This window comes from Gavia stellata, chromosome 13 (assembly GCF_030936135.1).
Source record: "Gavia stellata isolate bGavSte3 chromosome 13, bGavSte3.hap2, whole genome shotgun sequence".
NCBI lineage: Eukaryota > Metazoa > Chordata > Aves > Gaviiformes > Gaviidae > Gavia > Gavia stellata.
Window position 1 is genome coordinate 13,625,543 of NC_082606.1, and position 21,404 is coordinate 13,646,946.

Genomic DNA, 21,404 nt, shown 5'->3' on the forward strand with positions numbered 1-21,404 from the left:
TCAAGGGTGAGAAGTCATCAGTGCTGAGGCGGAGAACAGGTCTGTTGAGTGTGGAGGATATACCCGGATGGAGGTGAGCATGGCCAAAAAGAACAAGCTAAAATGGTGCTTTAGACCCCTTTGTAGGGGCAATCAAGCACTGCACAAGGCCTTGGTCTGTTTTGTGTTTTTTCTCCTGGATGAATGAATGAGAAGCATGGGCATTATGTAAAAATGTCTTTTAATATTTGAGACTGTAGTGCATGCTTGGGTATTTCCAAAAGTGTGTGGTAGGCACTACCAGTCCCCACACAAGGGAGGCGTATTTGATTATCTTGTGTCACAGACTTCATGTAGCGACAAGAATACTTGATTGTGAGATCAGCTTCGTGGTTGGAGTGTTTCCAGCTCTGTCTAGCAGCTGTACAGTGATGATGCCTTTTGCTATTTTTTCTTTGAATTTTTAGCTCTTCAGCAGATAGAGGAGTGGAATTAATGATTGCTCTGGAACAGGGGAGTTCCCTAGGCATTGAATGGGTACTGAGGGAATCAGTAATTCAGCTGTCACTGCTGTTTGGTAACGGTGTCACCTCTGAGAAGGATAGTATCCATTTCTAACTGGAGAATTCTGAGACGCTGATGGATCTTTTGACCATAATAGCTTTCTGCTGGGATCCTGCCTAAGAGGACAGAAACTGTCATAAGGGCTCAGGCCTGGCAGCTGGTTTGGGTCAGGGTTGCTTTGTTCCCTTGGGAGACAGCTGGTTTATAGGGAGTGTGATGGAGCAGTTAATGCTGAAAGAGGGCATTGCTTAATGTGGGTTACATGTAGATGTGGCAGTTGCAGAACATGGGTTATGGGAGGGCAGTCCATGGGGGTATTGCAATTCCAGTATGTATCTGCAGAATACCAGGTGTTTCCAAAGCAAAGCAGGGGTGGACGTAATGCTGGAAGTGTGAGCTGAATGCGTAAAGGTGCTGGGCAATATTTGCATTAAAAAATGATAGTTTGCAGTTCTCATAGTCCAGCAGGATGCCAATCCTTCTGGGGGGGATAGTAATTCTGATGTCTGGCGTCATCCCGCTGTGCAGGAATTCGTACTTGTGCCTGTAGGCAAGAAACACAAAAAACCTGAGGGCTCCCTGGCTGCTCTCAAAGGGAAGCGCTTTGTGCACACGGGTGTGTTCCAGGGTGTGTTTCCTGCTTCACAGTCCTATCCCTCCTGTGTGCCCTGTGGTTACTGCCCCAGTCCCATCCACTTTGCTGAGCAATGGCTGTGTTTGCCAGGGTGTGCTCTGCGCTTCCACACAGCCTTATCCTGCAGTGCTCAGACCTGCCTATCTAACTGGTGTCACAGGCCTCTTGTTTCACATCCTGGTCTGCTTTGAATGGGTGGGTGGTAGCCCTTAGGTATGGACAAGGTCAGAGCGTGACATGGGACTTCCCATTTTTTTTTCTGTGTCTCAGCAATGTAAATTGCAGGGTGCACTCTCGCCACTAGGTTTAGCCTGAAGTCCCTTCCTCCGTGAAGGAGCTGTGCTGTTAGGCCGGTTAGGCTTGCCCCAGAACACCACTTGTCATCCCCTCAGCCTTGCCCCTAGATAGCTGTAGGCACTGCCAAGGAGAGAGTTAGCGAGACGACTCAGTCCTGTCTTTCCAGGCCCTGCCATGCTGCCTGCTTGCTCCCCGAGAGCCTGTGGTACTGAGCCCTCTTTCCTCGCAAAGTTATGGGAACTGCTCACGCCCACCTTCACAGCAGCAGCAAGGGAGTGTAATCCCTTGGGCAGAGGCTGCCTGGCTCACAGTGTGGCTAGGCATCCTCCAAACTATTTGACATAATTTTTCAAACCCCACTTTCTAAATGATGTTTCTGGCTGCTTTTCCTACAGGACCTCCCTGCTCAGCCAGGATGGTGTTGGTGGGGAAGTTCCAGTCTTCATGCTCGTTTATTAGAGCGTGAAGTCTTTTGTGATTCCTGGACTGTGGAGGCCAGGAAGGTATTCTTCTGCATGAGGGTAACTTTGTCATGAGGGTAGCCCTCTTCCCCATGTAGTCACTGTTCGAATAATGCTGAGGTTCTTCAACAGTTACTCAAACAGTTCTCCCTAGTGTGGCACGCTGCAACCAAAAATATGAGACACTTATGGGAACATGTACCTTTCTGAGCAGAAATGAGAAGATTTATTCAGCTGAAGTGAGTTATCTGGCATTTCGTAAGGGCCAGCTTCTTCACTAACCACCTCCTCCACCCACACCACTCAAACCTGAGAAAATTTCCCTGCAGAAATGGGTATGACAGTGACTCAAACCAAGCAAATGGCCCAGCTCCCTTTTCTCTCTGAAGTCCACGCTCATTGCTCCAGAAGAATGAGAACAAACCTCAATGTACCTCTTAGCTCAATGTAGCAAGGAAATGAAATTAGCCTGCCTGCAGCGTAAGGGAGAGTCATTAGCGTTACTGGGTTTGGTCTCTCGCGTTAAGCAGCATTTCTTGCTGTGTGGGAGGCGAATGCCAGCACTGCTAAGGACTCTGGCTATGCAGTAGGCCAACTGCTGGGGAGCGGCGAGCAGCAGGTGCCGGGGAGGAGCGTGTGCTCCAGCCAGCTGAGCTGCATCTAAAACCTCTCCCTGTGTACCAGCAGGCAGAGGCCAGGCAGATTTGGGCCCATGCTATGCCATCCTTACCATTTGCTGACTGTGCATGCTGGGGACACTCACGTGGTACCCAGACTCCCTGTTAAAGGGGACCCAGCAGCACCCTGTCGACTCCCACAGGCTGAGCAGTGAGCCATTCAGACAGGCAGTAGGCAATACTTGGGGATGCCTGGGGGTGTGACTTGTTATCTTGCTCCTGGATGCTTCACAGGGTGCTGAAATCTCACATGGGAGTCAAAGGCAATGATGCTAATATAACGGTGTCCGGCGGACAGCCAGCAGGTTCAGCTGAGGCATAAGGGCAGCTGGCATTTCTGCATGCAGGTATGGCTGTTAGGTACTTCCATAGGTAGGAGAGAGCCAGTTGCATATAACTGGGTTTAGCCAGATAGCATAGTTTCTAGGTTACATGGATCTATTACTCTCTGTCTTCCTACTGGGGCTCTGGTGACCTAAAAGAAAGCCTTTACAGCTAACTTCTGTAAAGCAGATTTTATTCAGGTTTGTTCCTGGGACTGCCTATTTCAATGTGAGAATGTTGTTATAAGCAGGAGGATTTGCTTAAGGGTTCTAGTATCCTTCCAACACCAGTTCACAGTGCCAATGTTAGAATGTCAGAGGCCCCTTGGCTAAGTGCTTGGTCTGGGCTTTGATATAAAATCTCTGGCTGTCCCCTGCAAGTAGGAGCTCTCTGCCGCTCTGCCTGCAGGTGTACATGTAGGACGTGTTCCTTTAGGAAGCCTGTAGCCTCCACAGCCCTTACCTTGATGGTGTGATGATATGCCTCATGCACCAGGATGAGTTGTTTGCCCCCAGATAACCATGTCTTGGAGTGTTCTCAAAAGCCACGCCGATTCTGTACTCTGTATCTTCCTCAACTTCCACCTCCCAGTAATGCTTTCCTGGAAAAGGGATCAGACTGCCCAGGATCCCAATACACCTGTGGGAGACAGACAGGAATACGTGCTTTGGTAGGGACTCCCTACAATGCTATTGACAATGTTTAGGTATGTAATATACCTGGACATTATATATCAATAAAGCAAAAGCCACTTTTGCTGTCTCCTTAGCAGTGCAGCATGGATTTTTGACTACAGTGAAGTCCACATGCTGAGGACCTGACACAGAACCTGCAGGTTTCTTTGTGACACCTACCCTGCTTTTACCTGTGGGTAGCTTCGTAGAAATAAGTGCCCTGGGCACTTTCAGGAATAGGCAGAACAGCATCCTGTGCTGCCTGGGTTTTCTGGGAAAGTTATTACTTGCTAGAAAAGAAAGTGCTTTGGTGAACCCCAGTATAGCAGGGGAAAAAGGCTACAGAGTTTGTATTCTCTTCAGCTTGATTTACAGGCACAGTCTCAGAGTCAAAGGAGCTGGGCGCTTTGAAGATGCAAGTCTGCAAAAACACAGGTTCTGAACCAAGAAAGTTTGGCAAAATAACCACGCCAAATTCTTCTGAAATGCCCTAACTCGATTTAAGAGGGCAACATGAATCCTGTAAGACTACACTCCAGCTTTTCCTCAGGAAAAGTACATGGTGCATTAGCTGTCATTGCTGCATCACGGGGGATAGCAGGTTTCAAAACACACCTTCAGTTTTGGATGGGGAGTCATACACAACCTGTATGTTTCTGTGGTAGGGTCGTCTAAAGTTGTAATATACAAAGGCAAAGGATATTGTTGGCAGACACTCTGAGCTTGTCTAACCTCTAGGTAATGCTGAGAAAGAGCTGCACTCAGCATTCGGAGGAACTGATGTATAAGGGCGGGCATGCACAGCAAGATAGCTGTACTCTGTGCCACATCAGCAGCAATCACTTAAAGCAAGTGAACAGTTCATTACAAGTGCATGTAGATGTCTTGGAAATAGCTTAAAGGCTGCTGACATCTGGACTCAGAAAGGCTGTGCTGCTACAGCTTGAGAAGGAAAAGGAATGATGCAAAATGGATGGGTAAACATCTGTGAACAAAGTATTACCACAGTAATGAGAGTTGCAAAGCCACCAAGGCAAACTCGAATCAGGCCATAGGAGCTGCTGTGGTTAGGAAACACATTAGTCTTTCGGAGATCACACAAACTTCAGAAAGAAGAGTTTGCGATGCAATTTCCTTGTAGTATGAGTGTTAGTCATTTCAGCTTGGGAGCTTTTTCTTTTTTTTTTTTCCCCACAGTATCTTGGCATGAAAGAGGCTTCTGAGAGTTCACGGTGGCATCAAAAACTCAGCCTCAGAGTTCAGAATGAGATGAGTGCCAGCTCTGACTGTTTATGTGAAACATAAAAGCACCCTGTGGAAGTGGGATGAAATCCCATTTAGGCTCATCATGATGACTTTAATGAAGAGAATTTTCTATCTCCTGGCTCTTTTCTACCGAGCCTTCTAATAACATCATGTTTCCATGGAGGGGCTAAGTTGTGGGCTTGTGTTATTCTGTATCTGCAGATGCCTGTCCTGGTTATATGTTGTTTCTGTGGTTCTGACTGGCAACATGCATTTTGGCAAGCTAAGTTTCAACGGCAAAGGGCCTAATTCTGTTTTGAAAGTAAAATCTGTAGGCCCAAATAGCATCAGCTAGATCTTTCAGCAAGAGGTAAGTATTTGGATCCCTCTCCTTTCCTTAGCATTTGCTTTGGCACTTAATTACCTGCTCAAATTTAGCTCAAGGTGCCCAACATGTGTAAGCAGATTTGTACGTGGCTGGCTGCATCTGTAATCCTCTTTATGAACTTGCATTAACTTCCAAGTGATGCTTAAGTTCCAAAGAGCAGCTAGAGAGAGAAATTTAAACTCATGAACTCAGTGAGAGCTGCTGAAAGCCCCATTAGACACTTCCTGGCATCTATTTAGAAAAACCCACAGACCAAGTGTGCTTCGAACTACACAAGCCTCTTTCAAAGAAGAAGGTCAGGTGCCCAAAGCACCAATAGATTTTTTCGCCCATTGTATAGCATTTGCTGTAGTGAACAAGTTTTACTTAAGATGAGTGTTTGTTGGTTTCCATTGGACAGAGCTATATAAAACCAGCCCCCAAATCTCCACGTGTAAAAATGAGACCAAGGAAGGATGGGCAGAGCCTCCTGCACATTATGCGCAAGGCTCTATCACCTGCAGAGGAAGGGGCAGGAGAGAGGGAGCAACAGCCAGCAGAGAGGAGCAAGTCTTGGAAGTGTGCAAGTGCTGGATCACTATAATTAAAAGAAAACCTAAAAATTATGCCTTTTTTTTTTTTTTTTTTCTTTTTAAATCCCACTAGTGCTGTATTAAGAATATATGGGGTTGGTTTATTTTTTTTCTTGTGACACTTTTCTGGGGTTTTTGGCCTCTGTAAAGAATTAAATGGCAAGAAAGTTTTGGAATTTAATAGAAATCGGTGCACGCATCATGCAAAGGGAGATGTTACAGATAATATGTATTAGTCACCCCAGAAATTCTCAGACAAGTGCAGCAAGCCACGGGGAGTTCAGTAATGGTGCTCAGGAACGATAACCCCAGTGAAACTATGGGGCCTGGATAAATGGGTATGGAGTTTTACTCTTCAAGGAACTATGGGGAAAGCCTACCATTTCAAACAGAATAGTTATCTTAGGAGCCCAACTTGAAATACTTTAAAATAAATCTGATTTTCTAAAAGATGAGTAATCCATATTTTAAAAGGACTGACAAAGATGTTTGCAGTTGTCTAAAACTGAAGACAAGCACCGTCACTTATGCAAAAACCAAGACAGAAGAAAACACTGTAAGTTATACACACACACATACAGTCTGGAAGTTTTACTTGGTTGGTGCCTGGCTTGAAAGTGAGGAGAGCTGCAATACCAGTAAACCTTCTTAGAGGATTTAAATTCAAGGTAGGGATGTGTCGTGGGCGAAGCAGCCACAAACCACATGCATTAGTTGCAACTGAAATTCTTCTGTATACCTTGTAAAGCTGTTATCATAGACAGGCAGATCACACTCCGGGTTTTCCAGTTCATCGCATGCAATTGTAAATCCATCATCTAGAATTGCCAGTAAAGGATGGGCTGTGTCCTCATTAAGGCAGAAGTAGGTGCCTGCAAGAGAGGATAATGCCTGAGGATAACTCCAGCAACTCCTTATGGCATTAGGGTTTGCAGCAAAGGTGTGGTAAAATGTTGTTTGGATCCACAAAAAGATTAACCAGTGCTCTGGAAGGAATCTGTGGCTGACATTGAGAGGACAAGGTTGTCCATTTGGAGTTTTGCAAATAAATGGGTGTTTTACAGCTTAACACTGTTTAGTTACAGCCTTGTGAAAAGCAGAAAAGGGTCCTTAACCTGGTTTTGAACCCAGCCAGGGCTCAAAGCTGCAGGCATTGCATGGGAAGTAGCTATTCAAAGATGAGGGGTCCTCCCTGCAATTGGACTGTCCAGTTTCAAGTCATCTTCCTCAGAGCTGAAGTGATCTATTTTTAATCACTGAAAGGAGAAAGGGGGCTTAGAGGCCTCTTCATGGCCCCCTCTTCCACATAAATGCCAGGCACAGTTTGAAGAGAAGGAACCTCTACATAGGTGCCACACGCAGCATCCCTCATGCTTCAGCACCTCCTCATCAGATCAGCCCTCAGAGCAGTAAGTCAGCCCAGGATAATAGTACTTCTGCCTTTCTCCCTTTGGAGACTTCACAAAGCAGGCCTGACACACAGCACTCTGACGAGCAGCTATGTGCATCACAGCTGCTGTCTGTAGTTGGTGTTTGTGTATCCACCCCAGTAAGTAAGAATCAGAAGTCATTCCCAGTGTTGGAGGTGAGCGCTTGCAGCTGACAGATCAATTTGCATCAGCTGTTTGCATAATGTAGACTCAGAGAAGATATATCTCTCCAAATGAAATCATTATAATCAAACTGCAAGTTACTTCAATGCAAATACAAAACAAACAATGACAGGGCAATTACAGGCATGTGCTGCTGAAAACAAACACATGCTGTGCAAGTAGAATTGGCAATTTCAAATACTGAGTTTGATTTAAGTAGTTGAAATACACACAAAGGTAAGACAATGACAGTCTTCCTCTCCAGGGATTTAAGAATGACCATTTATTTTCTGTGGTGTGTAGCAGCCAGGTTTCTTACTGAAAGGTAGCCTTTTGCAGATTAATGGGTGTGTGGTCAGCTTGCTGAATAAACACAATTTGCAAATCTCTCACAGAAGGTAAGTGCAGAAGAGACACAGGTATGGTGTGAATGCATCTGCGAGAGATGTGGGAGGTTTGAGACACCCCAGTGAAGTTGCAGCCTCATTATAGCAGTGGTGAAGATGAAAACAGGTGTCTACCTGTAAGTCATTAAAACAAGCTTTGATTAGATGGTTGGGAGGGGAAAGGGCTTCCAACTTCCCTTTGGGGGAGAAGGTTAATCCTTGACTGGTGTGGCCCTGAGAGCAGAGGTGATAATGCTTTGTCAGTTACCAAAAGCAAAGCTTCCAGCTGAAAGCTGGACTGCCTTTTTCCTGATGAACAGGGGGACCCAGCCCTCAGCTTCCCCAGCCGAGCTGGAGACATTCTAATATATACACAGGAAGATTTTGCATATCCAAATGACTCTGGAAAGTGCTGACTGACTGTCTCAACCATACTTGCCAGCAGCAGCATCATTACAAGGTAATCTCTGAAGTAAAGTAAAATCACACTACAACTTTCTTCACTGGTGTGTCAGTACTTGGCAAGCTGGCAACATCTGAGGGTGCTGGGTTGATCTAGTCTTTTGTGATGTTTATAAATTAGTAACTTTTGAGTATCAAATGTACTGGACAGAAATAACTTTGAATTACAGAGCTAAAGCAATGCACTTATTGTTACGAAAAGTGGTTTTTTCACTCCTAAAAGGTTACCAGGTGTGTAATTAGATATAAGAGATTAGGACCTGATCCAGAGGCCACTGAAACCAGCTGGAATCTTGCTGTTGAGATAATAAATGCCAGGCTGCATTATATGCCATGCAAAAAAAGGCTGCTGGAGTTGTTCCGAGCTGTACAGTACCTGTGGTGTGTATCAGGACAGGTTCACTTCTTTCACTGGAACCACCCAGGTTTAGGGCTCTAACACAGATGCGATAGCTTTGTGTTGGCTGGAGGTGAATTAGGACTTCACAGTTAGGAATCCCAACAATAGATCTACAGAAAATAAATCCATGGAAAATGATAGGGTAGAGAACAAAGGTAGGCCTTTGAGATCATTTTTCTGAACAACAAAGAAGAAATTACATGATCAGCTTTTCTTGTAACCCATCAACAACACTTTACCTTGTACAGTTGTCAGTAGCAGAGGTAAGAAATAGCCTGTGACAGGATATGCAGATTTTTACATTTGCTTCTGCCCTTTTTCCATACCCTGTGTAGTAATTTTTGATTAACATTTAGACAATTAATGTTACTAACAGGAATGTTTATAAAGGTGAATTCACCAAAGGGTCATGGACCCTTTCTCAGTGCTATCTGATGCCACATGACTTGAAATGTTTTCCTCTCTACAGGTCATGGACTCAATAGAATAGTGACTCACTCAGTAATAATATCGCCATTTTCTTCATCTGTCAGCTTGGACAATTCAACCATGTAGGAATCAACAGGGTTAATGTCTCTAGATTCCCAGCACACCAGTGCTGCGTTTTCACAGCTTCGGATCTTTTTATTCTTTATTATAGGTGGTGAAGGAGCTAAAAAGTAGGCAAAAGAACAATTCTAAGCTGTTGCTTGAAGATATTTGCAACAAACATGCTTTGAAGACTTAAAAAATAGAACAAAAAGTTGTTTACTAATACTATATAGTTAAAGAAACCTGCTTCCCCAATGGACAACAGCAGGCAGGGCAATTAACAGTACTATTCAAAGACTTAATTTGGACTATAGAGGTCCCTAAAGAATTAATCAGAGAAGTAACATAGATAGAGACTGATTACACAACCATTTTCTTTCTATCATTGGTTTTATCTTTGTCATAAAGGTGCATCTCTTCTCTGCTCTAAGATGTGAAAGATACCTGGAACAAGTGCTTGAAGGTATCACTCTGACTTGCTCAATTTGATGTCAGGATTTCACAAAAGAGAACCAGGGTCTGTAATTAATCTTGTTGTGGTTCAGCTATTGGGAAGAATTCCTGAAGACAAGCCACATGAATCAAAATGTGCTTGACTGAACTGCAGTTACAAAAGGCAGCATAGCAGATGAATCCACAAAATATATACAGGCCAATAAAAGGAGGGCAGGCATCCACCTGGCAGAAATGGGAGACTTGAGCCTTATTCCCAGCTCTCCTACATGCTTGCATTTAAATAAGGTATTTTGTCTCTGTGCTTCTGTTTCTTTGACTCTAAAACAGGGACAACTGGTCTGATAGGCTCTCCAAATAAAAGTAGGATGTTCCCATGCAGTTGGTAGACTTACATCAGAAGAAACAAAGCGCTCAGAAACCATTACTGGCATAAAATTCAGAGATGACTGTGAATTTTACTATGAAGGTCACATAGTCATATGAATAAAATATTTTTACCTGTTACATAAACAGCTCTTTCACTTGGTGGACTGATACCGGAGGCATTTAAAGCACTGACCCAAAATTCATACTGTGTATTCGGCAACAGATTAGCAATAGTACAGTATGTTTCTTTGACTTTTAGCGTATGCTCTGAAATGAAAACAACAAAGCATTTACAGTGCCTTTACACAGTTACCCACTCTTCCCCAAAGTTGCCTCAAATAATGGAGTTGAGGCACATCGTTTTGTGTGCTGAGTTCAAGAGAGTTCCTTGTGCTCCATACCCTTTGATTAGCTGTCAGGCTGTTTCACCATGCCTTCCTCTAAGGAGGCATAAATCTGATAACACATCAGCTTCTGAAGGAGCCACATCACTCAGGAAAAAAAAAAAAAAAACCGAAAGGTCACCCACCTGTCACTGAATTTTTTCTAAAAAGACCCTGTGCGTTCCCACTCTGGGGATGCTGTCTCGTCAGCTCATCCCAGCAGTGGGACAAGAGTTGTGGCTATTTCACTATTCATTTCTCATTACTCATTTTATAAAATTTGGACAGGTTCTGCTTTTCATTCTGAACTGGCCATTTGGCACTCTACTGGCCTCCACTTTTGCTGCAGAAGAGACTGGGTGTTTTCAGTAAAAGGTTCTGCAAGAATATCACTAGCAAAGGCAGCTTTGTCACAAGGCTGGGACATTTTAGGATGGTTCTGTGGTTCTTTTGTGTGTGGGGGGGGGTGATGGGGAGTTACAGCCTATTATTAGCACTGAGATAAACTGTAAAATGACTGTGGGCGTTTCAGCAGGGATGCTGATAATATGGTGATTTGCTCTCTAAAAATACTGTGCTTTGCAGTGGATGCAGCACATGTGTGACTAACGCAGTGCCCGCCCCCCAGGGAAAGGAAATGCTACTGTTGAGACCTGACTCCATCCACTGTCCCCTTCCCACTCCTGCTATCCCACCTGCTCCCTGGTCCTGTCTTTGCTCCTGTGATGGGTCCTGCTGCAGTGGGCAGCATGGCAGACCTGGTAGGGGAAAAGCAACAAAGCCAGAAGCAGGAAATGTGGTGGCAGATATGACAGTTTTGGTGGCAGAGAGCGTGCGCAGAAGGTGCGCTTGTTGCTGCAGCAAGTCCAGAAGCACTTTGGAACCAGTTGTTTTTGCCAGTGAGGGGCTGAGGTGTCCCCTTGGGTCCAGGCCTCCTTACCTGCTTGTTCGTCCATGTGCCTCTCATTGCTCACTGGTTTATAGCACAGTTGGTAGCACTCAACAGTGTCATCCGAGAAGAGGCCCCAGCAAACTCTCAGTGAGGTGCCAGTCGCTGCATTGGGAGCCTGGGGATTGATCACAGGGGCACTAGGAGCTGCAGAGGGGAAAACAGGTCAGTTTTTGAATGTATAAGCATGGTATGTTGTCCACAGACAAACACCTCTTCTCTCACAAAGGTGTTTACACAAAGCTTAGGCATTGAATAGAGTCATATTCCTCCCACGTGGAGAAAAGTCAGGAGCTAACCCTGTAAATAGTTGCAGATAATAATCAGGATACTGGTGTATGAACTAGTCTTGCTTCAAATCAAAATCAAAACAACAAAATACATAAACCTCAGCCTAACCCTTCTCTGTAAACTTGACCTCCCCTGCCTCTGAGGTCTGCTGTTCCCCAGCAAGCTACTACGGCCCTGCAGGAGCAATATCTGACATGCACTGCACTGCTGTGGACCAGCCCAGAGGCTGAGGAGCCTCTGGAGAAAAAATGAAGGAAAAGCTGTCCAACATGGGGTCAGCAGTGTAAGCAAACAAGTAACAATTGCTATTTTACTTTAAGAAAACACAAGGTATGGGCATTAAAAAAATGCATATTGTTCTTTCTGACCATTTGTGGTGTGCCAGAAAAGATTTAAAATCTGTCGTATTTTTATTTTTTTAATTATTAAAAATTTGTTTGGGTTTTGCTCTGTTTCCTGTGGATAATAGGAAAAATGTTTGTTAAATAGCAGAGGAACGAGCCACTGAAATCTGGTTATTGAGAGAAGCTGTGCGGGTTGTTTAAAGCAGTCTGGTGTCCCCCTCTACTTTGTTCAAGCAACTAGAAGGTAAGACAAGTTATCACCAAGTAAGCATGCCTGACCCCTCAACAGAAGGGGGTAGTCTTTTTGAGTCTTCTAGGAAATCATCCAGCAAAAGCAGGGAAGACCAAACTTGGCAGTTCTGGTAATTTTACACTGAAAACAAATGAGAAAAAAAAAAAAAATCCAAAAATAGCTTCCAGTGTCTCTGTATATATAGACAAATAAAAAAACCTAGAGGGAAAACTAGGGAGAAGCTAATTCTGCCTTTGCAGTTCTCCTTTAAAAGAAGTAATGGACTTCTGTTTAATACATATCCGTAATTAAATGTAAATAGGTCTGAAATAATGATCAGATAGGAAGAGTACCTGGAATAGTATTAATGGAGTTCATTAGTTGTTCAACTTCAGAGAAATCTATGACCCGCTCTTCGAAGCCTGGCAGTGTTGAAAGCTCTAAATCCACTTCTTTCTTTAAGAATTCTTCCAGCCTGTAATTGTAGGAAAAAAAAAAAATGTCTAAGTGGAAGTACCATAGCATTGGAGATACCTTTCTATGATACCTATTGGTAAGAGGAAAAGAACATCAAACTCTGAAAATAACAGCTATTTCCTTAAAATAATGTTTTCATAGTCATACAAAGCTCAGCCTACCCATGCCCTTTGCTTGGAGATACACGGCCTACCGTCAGATCAGTGCTCCAAGATGCCAAACAGAGCTGGATGCTGATGGGACTGAGGGACCACGCTTTGTGTGCCCTACTCACGCAGCAAGCTGGCTGTGGCACACTGCGCTCCCACTGAGCAGGTGGGTGAGATTTCCCCAGCACCCCTCTTTGGAAAGCAAGCTATTAGCTCCATGACTTTCATTATTTAGAATTTATGACACTATTAGTTATTCAGGACCTCATGGTTCTAGGTGTTGTAAATTTGAAACAAAGGGCTATCTTTTCTCTGCGTTTTCATAAATTATGACAGTCAATTTAAATGTGTATTTTTTGCAATTGATTTAGTGTACCTTAACATTTCTTCCAACTGCTCCAAGATCTTTCAACATCTGTTTTGAGCTCCCACAGCTTGACTTTCTACCCCTCTATACTAATGCATAAATAAGCCTGTTACTAATCTATTTAGGGAGCTCAGTTTTAGGCAGATTTGTATCTAGAGCATTTCTTTCAAGATCTTTAGCAATCCTGTTTCTCAGTCACTGAAATCAGTTCCTTATGACTAAGCTGAAAACAGTGATTTATTCATGCTCTAACTCTCCCTTTGGGTTTTTTAAAATTGGCTCAAAACTAGTTTTGAGTGTTAAACTTTTTAGAGCAACTTTTTTCTGCTGCAGTCTGAACCAGAAATACTAAAGATTTCAATAGCTGTAGTAGCTTAGATAACATTTGTGTGCCTGAACAGAGTCCAGAACATCCAAGTGTCTCAAATAACAGGCCCAATTAGCAGGAAGGAATGTGACACAAAATCCCAGACTGTGATACTACCTGTCAACCATAGTTACGGCTGCCTGTAGAAAAAAAGAGAGAGAGCGTTAAAGACAGAAAAAATACATTTCTTGCATTAGCCTACATCATGCTGTTGACCTCTCTCACATGAATTGTCCCAAATGCAGCCCTTAGAGTGAGCCAATTGGCTCTCACCTACCTCTAAGAACAAAGCCATGCCTAACTGTCCATTCAAATGAACAGATCTTGGCTGAATTTACAGTAAGATAATGTGCAGTATCAGGCAGTGACCAGTGTCTACCCATCTAGACTGTAGACTGTATTCTTCCTCAAGTGTCCAAAGTGCCAACAGAACCTTCACATACAAAACCCAACAAGAGCTGGGGAAAATAACTTAGTGACATTATCTGCATTGGAGGGAGTCCAAGCAGTGCACGTTACTGGAAGACAGACGTACCATGCCTGGAGAAACCTAAGCAGCTGAGAGCTCATGACCAAGACCTATTCACTTCTCAGTGAATAATGGTTCCTAAGGGTGATGTAAAACTGTTTATGAGCTAAGGAGAAAATAAGGTTATTCCAGAGATGCAGAGGAATGGGAGAAGTCAGCTCATGCAAAGAACTCAGCAGGTTGGAGTGACACAGCAAGCTGATCCATTGGAGCAGATTGGAGGTGTTAAGAGATTTGTTTGCTGTCCGGTTCAGAAGTTACTGTGGCTGTGCTATAGAAATGCTCCCACCCACCTGCGTCACAGGACAGCTCAGATTAGAGCAATCACTCATCAGCAGTGAAAATTCTCATTTTTTTCCAATTATTTTTCCACCTGCTAAAGAAAAATAACTTCTTGACACCTCCTCAACAGTGGGATTCATCCATCACTTTGCAGGAGCTCCTCGTGTATTTAGTTTGGAGCCTCCTGTTCAGCTGAACTTTCCAAAAAAAATGAGCAAGAAAAAGAAGCATCTTCCAAAGTGGTTGCATCAGCCTGCCTGCTGTGAGCCCAGAATAGAGCAAGAGAGCTGAGTCTGCATGAGGCAATGAACACTAAGTGCTTCCAGAGTTTCCTGAGATAAGCTTTTTAGAGACATATCTTCTCTCTGAACCCCAGTGAGACTCATAAATCATTGAGCATCCAAGCTACAAACTTCTGCTGCTGCTTCTGCATTTTGGCCCCATTGTGTTGCCCGACTAAGTCAATGCCACCCACCACGCCAAGAACCTGCAGCAGTGACACCATGGACCGAACACCTCAAATGCTCTCCAGCAACAAAGCCACTTGGGACTTCCCAGCTGGGGACTACTTGCAAGCAGCAAAGAGCATTTAGAAGGGGCCTTGCCAGTTAAAGCTCTTTACCTTCATGAAATCGGCTTTGTCATTTTCCAGGTAAAGCTCCTGGGTTGCATCTGTGAGCTCCTTGCAGGTGTCAAGATGTTCCCCACAACTGACCAGCTGCTCATATAAAGCTTCCAGCTTCTGCCTCTTCTCTTCCCCCAGTGCTTCCAACTGTTCTTCGTACTTCCGAGCAAGCACTTGCACTGCATCATTATAATGTACCTCGAAGTTTTGCTCCTGCCTCCCAAAGTTTTCCTGCAAGGCATTTGGGAGTTTGTTTCTTGGTGTCAGGCCTGATCCATAGCTCAGCCAGAAAAAATCTTACTTGTGTCTGCCTAAAATTCTCTTTGCTAGGGAGGCAATACCAGTACACAGAAGCTGTAATTTGACTGATTTGCATTTTTAGGGGTTTATTCTAATCATTCACCCCCACTGAAGCATAACAGTGTGTTGGATTTTGTTCCAGGCATAGTAAGAGCATCAGATATTACAATAAAAACAATTTGCAAGTCAGCTGCCTCCAACCTAAGCCCAGGGAGCACAACTAGGGATACATCTTAGCCATAATCTCACAAGTGTTTCCACCAACAGTCAAGCACATCCTTCCATGAGAGAAACCATGGCAACTCAGTGGGATCCATGGATTCACACTGGGGGATCTGAGCAGCTAATGCTGGTATCCTCACTCACTGCTGGAGAAAGCATTAAGGAGGAAGATTTAAGGAGCAGGCAAGGCTTTATTGCCAGCAGCTGCACTGCTCAGACACTGACATCCTTCTGTGCCACATGCAGCAGAGAAAAGGCAGTAGGTGCCTTGAGTTACTGCTCCAGTTTGACTTGCTGCCAGCTGGGCCCCTTCCCCTGCGGCGAAGTTGACATCAGGCGAGCAGGAGCACAATCCTTGAAGTGCTGTAGCTCAATGCAGCTGATCCAAGGGTTTGCCTGTATCTGGCACTTCTGTGAATGAAACCGAGTGAACACAAGGGGTACACTCTGGATGGACTAGGTAGATCACAGGTCTTTGGCCATTTAAAACTAAGATAATCTGAGTGGGGGTCACTTTATTTCTGAATGCAAGTGCCTGTGCAAATGCTTAATGTGGTTTTACTAGCCCACTTAAAAAATTCATTAGGATGAAATTTCCTGATTACTTTAGTCTAGGTAAACCTCCAGATAACTCTGTGCTCTGCTACCATAATTACTCACCTCATTAACAACTGAACCCTATGACTGTCAAAACTGTTCTAACCCCAGTACCACAAAGTTAGCCCAAGAAAAAATGCCTTACCTCTACGGTGATGAAGATTTCCTCCAAGTGGCTGGCAAAGTTTTCCATCTGAGCAATCTGGTCTTCCAACTTGCACATATTTTTATGAATCTCCTCCTACCAAAACACCCAGTGTGATTCTTAGTATGTCTGAACACTGTTTTTGAGGCACTGCAGTACACTTGCATTACTCTTACCTTTTCACTTTCCAGAGCAGTGGGGAGCTGAGCCACCTCGTGATCCTTGTGCTCACCAAACAGTTTGTCAAAAGCTCGGATTGGCATCTTGCAGGTTGAGCAAAAAACATCTGCCGCTTCCTCCTCCTCACTGACAGCCTGACTGCTCCACTCATCTGACATGCCACCACTGCTAAGCCCCTCTCTGGACCATGTGTGGCTCTCAGCCTCATCCTCTGCTCTGGTTTTGCTCTGATCTTCATCTTGAGAAGCCTCGCCAGGAAGTCCCTGTTGCTTTGTGCTTTGACTTTGATCTTTCAGTGGAGAGCTGCTTTTTGATGCATTACATATGGAGCCTTGTGATCCTGTTTTTCCTGTGCGAGCAGGTGGCCATCTGCTCTCCACCGTCTCCAGATGTCCTCCAAGAAGCTCAAGCTCTTTTTCTCTATCCTCATCAAGTCCATACATCTTAGCCAACTCTGCAACCTCCTTTTCCAAGTCATATCCAGCTTCTTGTGAGCGCGGAAATTTTTCACTACTCAGTGCAGATTCCCTTCTGGTATCCCCCAGAGATCTGTCTCCTTGACCAGATGGCTCTTTGGGAAAGATATCAAACCTCTCCTTTGATCCATAAAGATCCATGTGATAAAATATCAAGCCTTCAGCCTCAGTTTCACTAGACTCTGGGACTGGTGGGGAAGCTGAACGACCGGGTGACTGGTCACTGGTTTCATACTCTCTTGTGCTGCCAGATCTGGATGACATTGGTATTCTCAGTGAGGCTTTTGAGACGATAAGTCTCAAACCTGTAAAAGATTAGAAAGAAACTTAGCTACTTACTTGGATATCAAGCATGAGTTTTTCTTGCTTAAAAATATATAGATGGAATAGGTTTGGCTGAGGACTGCTCAGGGCCTGGAGGTAGGCTTGGGAAAGACCAAAGCCGGTAGCTTCACTGCCTAAGTGAAGCTTCTGAAGCAAAGCCACGGGAAGCTTGTTTTTTCTCGCCTCTGGGCAAAGCACAGCAGAGAGCTGCTTCTGCTGTGCATCCCATGTTTTCTGAGTGGCTCATCTGTGACCCTGATGTCTGATTTCCAAACTGTGGAGTAGTCCTGTCCTCAGCTCAACACTGCAACTGTGCTTCAGGTGTACTTAGTGCTGTTCTGTGCAATTGTAGATGGCCTGGTTTGAACTCTGCTCACCCTTCAGCTGCTGTCAGGCGCTCTTTCTGAACTGTCAGTCAGGCATACTGTAGGATGCCCTCTCTGGTGACCACTGATGCCATATAACACACTAGTAAATGCCCTGAAAAATCCTGCTCTGGATTTTTCAAGTTGCCATTCTTGATACCGAAACTTGACATTTCTTTTAACCTTATTCTCAGTCCAGGTCTCAGGTCCTTTCTATAAAACAGGGAAAAATACTGCCCTTTGGGGGTTCTCAGGTGCTGTGAAAATATATATTTTAACATAAATGAAGCTCAGAAAAAAGATCGATGATGATCCACATGATAAAGCATACAGTAACTAGGAAGCAAAGCAGGTCATTGACCCCTGAATTGAGAGAAGTCCACTCTGACCTGGAGCTTGCACACTTTGTCCATTCTGTGCAATGTGGGAGGTGTGAAAAGAGCATATGGGTGTGAAATGCAAAGCTGTATGATAAAGCAGATGCATGTGGGACAACATTAAAGGTGCAAGGGCAATCTTAATGCTGACTCCCTAAGCCCACTCTTTCCAACCAGCCCGTATTAACAACAGCAAATGAAATAATGCTAGCACAGAGAGACCACATGGTGCTCTGTCAGAGCTGCAACGTCCCTGCAGCCCTCCACTGTTCACCAGCACTAACAAAATCATGGCTACAAAACTACCCAGGTCAATTGTCTCAGCAGTTTACTACTACCATCAAAAGAGTTCATTGAAAGATTTCAGCTGAATATTAATGAACCTACGGTTACATCTAGTCCTAGCTTAGTGAAGCATATGAAAGCTTTAAAACCACTTTCTTGCAGAAAAAAGCCAAAAGGTCAATCAAACATCAAGGTTATCAGAGCTTCTGCAGAAGCTTTCACATCAGCTTTGCTTTCAAACTACTTTTTATGGTCTTCGTAGTTTTGAGTACTTGCTATCACTTCAAATTTATTTCATCGATATTTTACTAATATTCCTGAGGATTACTTAGCTAACAAAGTCAACACAGTCAGTGACTTATTGGAAAGCAACTTCTTGAACCAGTGAAAAATGCTAAGAAACTTCCAATTCAGTTTTATTTCAAAGACTGAAAACAGTCCACCCTACCAGATCTGCAAGAAAACACACACAGAAGTTCACCATTTGTCTTCCGGCACTGCAGACAGGGGTGTGGATTCTACAGCTAGCAATATCTTACTATAGACAAAAACACTGAAGTTAGGCAGAAATACTATTTATGCTAAAGGTAATAAAATAAATCATGCAAATCTTAACATATTAAAGAGAGAAAAGGTCTTGACACATACCAGAAAATGTTGTCTGGCTCCTGTAAAGACTTTTTTCCCCATAATTATAACAATAAGGCTTGCTTTAGAAGCTACTACTAACTAGAAAAGCGAATTAACAAGTATTTTTCCTACCAAAATGAAATTAAATTACATAAATTAAAATGAGCATAATTAAGCTCATCTGGAACCTTGCTGCCTAAATAAGATTTTCACATGATTGCTCAGTGTTTGCTCAGTTTACAGGCACAGATACAATTACAGTGAAGAATGTTTAAGTCCGTGACCATCAATTATCAAAAATATATAACAAAGAATGTTACTACCTAAAAACTTGCCTTCTATCTTAAGACGTCATAAATTCTTCTGATAGCTCAGATGGCATCAAACTTCACATTTATTTCCCCTAGTAAAAATTAATTCACATGAAAGCAATTCCCAGCCACTTTCCTATGACTGCAGAGGGAAGACTTATTACTGTAACCCTAGACGGCCTCTTTGCTCAGGGGACATGCCAGCAATGAGCAATGGAACAAATATAGATGTGCCCCGGCTGTCCTTCAGCAGCATGCTACTTGAGTGTCACCAGGATTAATGTCATACACTGAGAGAAGGCTCTGAAGGTTGATTCCTGGATCTGAAGTACTTGGAACAATTATACAGACCCCTTGCTAAAGCCAGAGCACCCTCTCACTTTCTGAGCTGGTATTAATAAACCCAGTAGAGTGCAGTCATTGACTCTAGGCGTGATTTCCAAGGCTGTGGTGCTAGGCAGAGTATCATGTGTGGGATTCACAAAACATGCACTCTGCACAAACCAGCTCAAACGGCTGGACTCGTACTTAAAGCATTACTGCATAGTTAAATGGAAGTATCTGTTCTGTTCTTTGCAAAAGTTTAAAGTCAAAGTCCTTCTCTCTATTCAGTTAGCAGAAGCTTTACTATGGGGTTGAGTTGGAATCAAGATCAGATTCTAGAAAAGAATATTAAAAAATCAGAATTTAGAAGAAATCAGAATGTTGCATACACTTACTATACATATACATATATCCCCACCCTGTATGTCTATGCTAGACCACTGGAAAGCTAATTATAGTGAAGAAAATGGTCAATGGCCCAGCTAGGGAGAGTTTTCATGGGAACATATCCCTTCAGTCTGCACTCAGTAGTGGTTCACCTGATAAAACTCGGGCTGTGTATTACCACTGATTATTGTGATTACTGTAGCACTTGAGCTTTATGTGTCCACTCAAACCCACAGTTGTCCAGCATACATAATCTTCTGCTTGTGAACATGCTACTGAGCCAGTCTTGCTGGCAAAAGGTTTTTAATCATGTTTGAGAACATTGCATTATATACATCTTGAGCTCAGGGGACAGTGCAAGGGGAAACGTCTATTGGATCTTGACACAGCTCTGCTTTTACCTCCTTTTCCAATTAAACTTGGTGTAATTTCCTCACATTTCTAACAGGGCAATTGTTTGCTGTTTTGTTAAGGAATTACAAGTTAATTACCCATGTAGTCATGATCTCATTACTGCTGACAGTGCCTCTATCATCTGTGAGATCAGAACAGAAATGTTTTCACATAAATGATGTAGCCTTTGCTGAAATGTTACATTTATGCTGTCAGACAGATTTTATTAATTTTTTAAACGAGAACTTATCTTTGCCCTTATATTGTTAAGTTACACTATCTTGCAGGCCTTAATTTATTGAAAAAATAGTAGTGTCAGTTTTGCTGCCAGAGACTAGAATATAACATTCTGTTTACCACAAATTAAATTCAGCCTTGCGCTCAAGGCCTGAGTAAGAGATACGTGCTATATAAAAACCCCTTTGCTCCCCGCTCCCCTCAGAGGCCAGTGAGGTGGTATTTAGGCGGTATAGTAAGTCTGATGACCTTAGGACTGAGTTTGATTTAAGGACCAACACCATTTGACTGCAAGGTGGTTTGCGGCCGCAGCCTCTGGCGCGTGGCACGGCAGGCACTGGGGCCTGGGGCCACCCGCCACCCCCAGGGCTCGAATGCTCGCACAGGGTAGCATGCGCCTCCGTTTTCACCGAATCACAGAATCACTAAGGTTGGAAAAGACCTGTAAGATCATCAAGTCCAACCATCAACCCAACACCACCATGCCCACTAAACCATGTCCCGCAGTGCCATGTCCCGTTCCTTGAACACCTCCAGGGATGGTGACTCCACCACCTCCCTGGGCAGCTTATTCCAGTGTCTGACCACTCTCTCAGTAATTTTTCCTAATATCCAGCCTGAACCTCCCCTGGTGCAACTTAGGGCCATTTCCTCTAGTCCTGTCACTTGGGAGAAGAGACCAACACCCACCTCACCACAACCCCCTTTCAGGTAATTGTGGAGAGCGATGAGGTCTCCCCTCAGCCTCCTCTTCTCCAGACTGAACAACCCCAGTTCCCTCAGCCGCTCCTCATAACACTTGTGTTTTGAAGCACAGGGAAGGAGTGCGGGGTCTTGGCTGGGAACAA

At 43.9% G+C, this 21,404-nt stretch overlaps 1 protein-coding gene across 1 annotated transcript; it reads right to left on the minus strand.

Annotated features, from left to right (window-relative positions):
- Positions 1-111: 111 nt before the first annotated feature.
- On the minus strand, positions 112-19,331 carry FSD2 (fibronectin type III and SPRY domain containing 2). Its single transcript, XM_059823865.1, has 13 exons — positions 19,228-19,331; positions 16,444-17,228; positions 16,268-16,363; positions 15,001-15,234; positions 13,685-13,707; positions 12,561-12,682; positions 11,332-11,487; positions 10,141-10,275; positions 9,154-9,307; positions 8,632-8,765; positions 6,555-6,687; positions 3,399-3,575; positions 112-1,087 (listed from the first exon to the last, which is right to left on the minus strand). The coding sequence occupies exons 2-13, from the start codon at positions 17,185-17,187 to the stop codon at positions 835-837; spliced, it is 2,361 nt and encodes a 786-aa protein (XP_059679848.1). The 5' UTR covers positions 17,188-17,228; positions 19,228-19,331; the 3' UTR covers positions 112-834.
- Between the last annotated feature and the right edge of the window lie 2,073 nt (positions 19,332-21,404).